At 28.8% G+C, this 7210-nt stretch overlaps 1 protein-coding gene across 2 annotated transcripts in view; it reads left to right on the top strand.

The window, feature by feature from the left end:
* The window catches only part of LOC111635738 (lissencephaly-1 homolog), a 68532-nt gene that overhangs the window by 24741 nt on the left and 36581 nt on the right, over window positions 1-7210 (top strand). For both annotated transcript variants that reach the window (XM_023380803.1, XM_023380804.1), the window contains exon 3: window positions 5775-5853. In XM_023380803.1, coding sequence (XP_023236571.1) covers window positions 5775-5853 — 79 coding nt within the window. The remainder of the gene's footprint in view (window positions 1-5774; window positions 5854-7210) is intronic.

Below are 7210 nucleotides of genomic sequence, written 5' to 3'. Positions count from 1 at the left end.
CTAGCTTACCCGTCGCGCATTGCTGCGATCTCAGAAGAAAGGAAATTCAAGCAAACTCGTTATGATAAAATTCAATTTACATTTTATCATTTTTATTGAAACTTATTATTATTATTCATTTTCATCGGGAAAACATTTTAAAGTATCGTTTCAATTTTATTTATTTATTGGAGTGCTTTGTGGATACACGATATTTTTTGTTTTTCCGTCTGGTGCGTACACGAATAAATCAAAAGGTTTTCCGACATGTGAGTTGGCCACATACAGTTGTCCAAGCGAGAAACACGGATTCTTTAAATTTAGCCCACACACTCGCTGCGATTGTCAGAAGTGCGATATTCCCCATTTTTATATATATAGATATGTAAAGCTAACATTGCTTACAAAGAATTGTTTTAAATTGAACAGAGGTTATGCAAAACATTAGGGTTGGACTGCCAAAAGTGATTAGGATTGGAGCTCCTAGTATTACTTATATATCATATTCTAGTATTATATATATATCATTTTGTTTTAGAGAAGTGTTTTTCTTATCTGATACAGTGGAACCTCGGTATACGTCTGCTTTAGAATACGTCCAATTTGGAATACTTCCTGTTTGGACGAAACAAATTTTGTTCGGTATACGACTTAATTCAATTATACGCGCCATCTATGAACAAGTACTGTAGCACTATCAGTGTACTATACCAGACTAGACGTTCGCGGTGCTACGGTTTATAACTTTGTTAAATTTCTTCAGATTTTAATTTGTCTTCAGGGTGTTACAAAATGCATTGATGGAAGAAGGCAATGGGAATGCCTCTCAAGAAGACTTTTTATGGGAAATTGCTCCCTATTTAGGTGTTAGATACATAAAGAAGACCTGAAAAACTCCACGTGACCAGCCTGTTGGTCAGATCCAAACTCACTACCAGCATTCAGCTACTAGTGGACCCATGTGTTTGGCCCTTTGGCACCTGTTTGAATAATCACTTGATGATAGGCCACAGGTTGCAGAACTTTAAAGATAAATATCTTTAAAGTTCTGCAACCTGTACCAATACGTGCCAAAGTTTTAGACTTCAAATAAGAATATTTAAATTAATTAAATGAATATGCTTTAATTAGAATAAATGTAAAAATGGTGATTGAGAAAAGATGATCAGGNAAAGCCAGCCATTTTTTTTACATGAGAACGGATTAATCATTTTTACATTACTTCTTATGGAAAAGGTTGGTTTGGTATACGTCCTATTCGGTATAAGTCCAAACACCAGGAACGGATTAAGGTCGTATACCGAGGTTCCACTGTACTTTATTTATATTTTATCAATAAAATTTGATTATACAAATATGTCAGATTAAATATAAATATAGTTAGTGTCATATATTTATATACCTAATGTTTTTTTGAATTTGGGAATTCAGAATATTCAGATGGCATTATTTTTATTTTTTTATTGCTAGAAGAATTGCTGAAGATGAACAATAACTTTGAGATCATTTCAATTTGAGTTTCATCAATAAGAAATGTTCCATTAAAGTTGAATGTTCATAATATTTTTGAGATTTGAATTTTTGTAAAAATTTTTCTTTATATGCTCTAATATTTGCAATTCTGATTATTCGAGAATAACTTGTATTGAATATTTATATGTATAATAATAAGATGAGATAAACTTTATCGTAATGGTTATTATGAAATATTTTATTTTCAAAATATTTGATGATAACTCAAATCTAATTCATAGGATTTCATACGTCCAATAGTCGATAAAATCAGAGCTCCCACAAGAAAATTGGAGAAAGCCATTCATAGGATTTCAGTATTTGACTATGTTTAAATACAGTTTTGAAGTTTATTTGTAAAAATTATAATTTTTAAACTTGTAAAATATGTTGGTCATATAATAAAAGATTAAACTTCATTTAAAATAACAGAGTTACATAAGTTGAAGATCATGACACAACCTTCTTTCTTTAGGCTATTAGAAGAGTGATATTGTTAACTTGCCAGATATGTATGTTTACATAACAGTAAGGCAACAATATCATTCTTCTAATAGCCTAAAAAGGAAGGTCAGAAGAGGTTTATGCTTTGTTTGTATTACAATATAACTGTTTTGTCAGACTATTATTTAAAGTTTTAATTGTAAATTTTATTTTGTATTCTATGGCATTAAGAATTTGGAAAGCTTTTATGATTAAATAAATATTAAACCAGAAGTACATTTGAATCTATAGAGCATTAATTGTATAGAAAAACAAAATATTTTACATTTTTTAAGATATACAAATGCAGTATATACCATAGTACAAATATAAACATCTTAAACCCAATATTTATATATTAAAGCCTGATTGCCAGACTATATCAGGATATATTACTACTACTATTATTAATTAAATGCTAAGTAATTTGTCATTTAATTAATAATAATAGTAGTAATATACCTAATATAATTTGGCAATCATTTGGCTTTAATATACCATAGCATGATCTATTCTGATTATAGGATTTAACTATTGGATTATTATTAAAAGCATTATTATAGGTCATTAATAATAATTAATTTATTAGTTTAGGTTTTTTAAAAATTTTGTAAAATTTTTAAGTGAAATGAATTGGAAATAAAACAAATTTGCTTCAATGTGACAAAAATTGTTCATTAATGTCCAGCTGATAACAAGTCTTTTTTATCATATTGCTTTTTTTTAATTGGTCATACATTATTTTAAAATGCGATGATTAAAATTATTTTGTAGGACTTTCCAGTGAAACTTGTCAATAGTAAAAAATATTCTGTTAATATTAGGTCATATTTCTTCAAATGTATTTGACTCCATCTTGATTAAAGTAAGGGTCAAAATATCCACTTATATTTATAGAAGTAAAAAAAAACTTTACTACCGGATACTTTACATAAAGATTACATATTTGCATATCTGCCATCTTGAATTAAGTGAGAATTTTCCATTTTTGTTGAGATATAAATTTTCACTGCTGTTCATCTGTCTTTCCTTAATCTCGAGAATGAAGTTAGATAAATGAAAGATGAGATCAACTATGGAATCCATAAGGGCAGGAGGCTCTGATTAACTATATATGAACTTCTGATGCAAACCACAAGTCATGTTATTTCAGTTAAAAAATTTTCCCTTGAAAGGTATTAGATAGATGACTGACATGACTCTCTTGTTAAAGGAGAAGTATGATGCACAGATGCAAGCCATTACTAATAATTTGAGGTGGAGAGCTTATATTTTAAATTAAATAAAGGAAAAATATGATTAAAATTGCAGCCTGGCATTGTGATGATGTCACAATAAAATAGTTGCTTATTATATATAAATCTTTCAATGCTCACAATTATCATGCTAGTTTTTATTCTTTCCAATTTTTATTTAAAAAAAATAGTTTTTTATTTGAAAAATTTTTCCATGTATTAATTGAAACTTATTAGTCTATCACTATATGTATAAGAAAAATTTTAATGAAATGCTAATATTAAGTGCATTTGTAATAGTGAAAATATTGATTCAATACATTTGACTGATGATGCTCAATTTATCATGATTGCAATCATCAGTCAGGATTCTGGTGAGCAGTTTTTCCCTGGAAAAAAATTTTTGGTGGCCCACCTGCAATGTTAGCTGGCTACTGTTTAAATATCCTTACAAATTCTCAACTGAGTCTGAATACTCGAGCTTAGACTTGTTTAGCCTTTCACTTTTACTGAAACTTAATATGTATTCTAAAACTTGATAAGTTCAAGTCCAAAGTATGTATATTTCAACAGCATTAAATAGAAATTGTTTGTCATCAATCATCAAAGCATTATTAGTAAAGATTAGTAAAACAAAAAGTAATTAGTGGAGATAACCTGCTACTTGCGTTTTATCTGTGCTGATTTGTAAAGATAAAATACAATTAGCTTAGTTTTTATGTGAGTCACACTGTTTATATTTATCTCAGTTTATTGTGTATTAAGTATTGTTAAGTATTAGTTTTTCAAATTCTATCAATATGTTCTGGACTGTGTATAACATTTTTTTTCTAATATCAATAAATTCAGCATGTTTTTTATGATAAATCATCATCAATAAAATTTATGTGATTTATATGTAGCCTTCATTGATACGGAATGATTCAAATTTATAATATTTATACAAATAAATGTACAGTAAAACTTCTTTAACTCAAATGTCTGTAACTCAAATATTTAACTCAAAGAAAACAAAGCACTCCATAGGTCTCAATGGAATAGCATCTTACTGGATTTAATGTCTCCAACTTGAATTTCTTAACTCAAATTTTCTTGAAGTTGAACTTTTTCAGTTCTCCTACACTGATTTATGTTACTTGGATTTCCATGAAGTTTTCAGACAGTTAGTGTTATCTACTCTCCAATACCAATTTTCAGACAATGTTTATGTAACTGAAAAACTGTCAATTTCATTAGTTATATTGAACATTTTGTGAAAGGCATGCATGGGTGTTTAAAAAAATAATTATCGAAGATTTTTTATATAATACAAGAGAGGTAAAAATCAAATCTATTCAGAATTGATGTTTTTTACTCTATTGTTCTCTAATTTGAATCTTCTGTAACTCAAAGTTTTTCCTGTCCCTTGGAGCTTTGAATTAGAGAAGTTTTACTGTAGTTAGTGACATTAAGAATTTGTCTGGGATCCAGGGAGTTAACAGGGCTTATTTTCCACCTTTTTTGAACAAATAAAATATGCAAAATGTTTTTTTATTAATAAAAAGCAGTTTTAAAAATTTTATTTGCTGTTAGTAAAATAACATTAATTTTGTACAAATAAGGACCACTATGGTCCTTAATTAAATTTTCTCCAGGCCCAGGGAAAAATCCACAGCTTCCCTTCCCTCTTAATGTTGCCAGATTTATGAAAAATTATTTAATTATTTTCTGAATCAGTATGCAATTTCTTTGTATGGTTTGGACTATTTTCACCTTTCTGTCCTACATAGACAAATTAACTTAAAAATTCTGCTGTGCAACTTGTAATGTCGGTATTGTAGAACTGTGGAGCATCACACAATATCGCTTTGTTGCGTATGGTCATGCTACAACCTTATAACTTGTAAACAAAGTCATGGTCCCCATTTTTTATTACATTTTTTGATTCTTCATCACAATTAATGGAAAATGGCAATGTTTAATCAAAATTTCATCGAACAAATTTTAAGAATGAACACAATTCTGTAAGTCACATAGAAGAGACTTCACTAATGCTCCCCCTCAATTATGACTACTTTTGAGTTTAAATTTTATTATTGCTTTACAGGTTTATGTAAATTAGCTTCTTACTGGTTAAATTCCATTCCTGCCACATGCCATTGTAGTAAAAGTTTAGTTTGGCTCACTCAACAAGTCTGTCTCAAAATAATATTACAGTGGCAAATTTTTTATGTTATTACTGCTTTAGTATTGACTCCATTACTTTTGAATTATAATCAGATTACTTTTAAGGAGTTTTACTATCAATATAAAGTTCATTTAATAAGGTTTTATCTGAGTGAAGCTTGTTTGTTTTTTTTTTTGTATGTAGGAAATAGAGATTGATTAGTTTGAGTTATTTAGTGCCAATTTTATATAGAACAAATATTGTATCAGATTTTCTTTCTAACATGACAAATTTAATGTGATATTTTTAGAGAATTAAATTGTCAACAAAAACTTTAACAGTTTCAGGTTATTTTTTTGATTAAAAATAAGTAAATAAAAGAAATTTTTGAATAATTTAAATCTTTAAATTTTTTTCAGAAATAAAGCCATTGCAGATTATCTCTCTTCAAGTGGATACATGGGGGCATTGGAAGCATTCAAAAAAGAATCAGAAATAGTATGTTATATTTTAAATTTATTAATAATACTTAATTTAGAAAAATACGACAGAATGTCTAAAAACAATGATTATATTTTCATTTCTAAATTTAGAATTTCTCCAGCACTATTAAAAGAAAAATTTACTTACGTTTTCATCTATATGAAATAGACATCATCAGGTACAAACATGATATAGAACAAAATTTTTAGTTTTATATCGTTTGTACCTGATGATGTCTATTTCATATAGATGAAAACGTTAATAAATTTTTCTTTTTGTGAGATCTTGGATACTCCCCCTTTAATTAATGGAAAGTTTAAATCAAATCAATAACTTTTAGAAATAATATTTCTGATGGAAAAAGTTTAATTTCAAAAACGAAGGAAACTGGTAAAACTCACTTCCTTTTCAACAGAAGTACCGCATCCTTTCGTTTTTCCCTTATCTTCCAAATTTTGAGTCACACAACAAACAGTTCCCCTCTCTGTAATTCTTCACTCATCCTACTCACATGGGAAAAATACGATGTTCCAATTGGAGAAAGTCTTCGAAAAAAGGATTCTTTGGTATTGTTCAGGGAGTACGCCACAACTTCTACGAGAGGAAAGACGTATTCCCTGCCATCTCCTCTATGCCAATGCCCAAAACTTAGAAAAGTTTAATATACAAGTTCCTGGAGTAAGAAACTATTTGATAATATGCCTCCTTCAAGTTACTAAGAAAAGGAAGGAAAAACCGAACAAGAACCAGATTAAGTAAAGAACATTATCATCGATCCGAATATAAAGAGAGGACAGCGAAACCTAAAGTTTGTGAGGTGGTATGATTTTAAAACGAAGTGTAATCTCTCTCTCCGCAAAATACAGTAGAGCGTCGGTTATCCGAAAGAATTCCAGTCGGCAAATTTAAATTTTTGCTAGTGCTATGGCACTGCAATCTTTGGCTATATCTTGGGCTACTCCAATATTTTTTTGTTGATGTGTGTGTTTTAGTTGGCAGCACTGGCACTTTTGTGTGGTGTTTTTCTGAGCACTTGTGTCATGCTGAATCGAACGTTTTTGATACTAGATTAACTCCTAAAGTATAATTTTTTTTTGTTTTTATATTTTTCAATATATTTATTTTGTTTGTAAAAAATAAAGAAATAATTTTTAATGATACAATAGGCCACGATTATTATTTTAAAAAGTTTACGTTAGGCTTAACATCGAAGAAAATTCAACGCAAAATATAATTTCTAAAAGTTATTGATTTGATTTAAACTTTCCATTAATTAAAGGGGGGTATCTAAGATCGCACATTTTAATAGTGCTGGTGTTGCATTTGTGTGTGGTGTATTTATACAAACCCAGTTTTGTAGATATATAGAATT

The sequence above is a fragment of the Centruroides sculpturatus genome, unplaced genomic scaffold (assembly GCF_000671375.1).
Source record: "Centruroides sculpturatus isolate CEXI.00-Female unplaced genomic scaffold, Cexi_2.0 scaffold843, whole genome shotgun sequence".
Lineage (NCBI taxonomy): Eukaryota > Metazoa > Arthropoda > Arachnida > Scorpiones > Buthidae > Centruroides > Centruroides sculpturatus.
The sequence above is the reverse complement of the archived record's forward strand: the minus strand, read 5'-3'. Positions and strand labels throughout refer to the sequence as shown.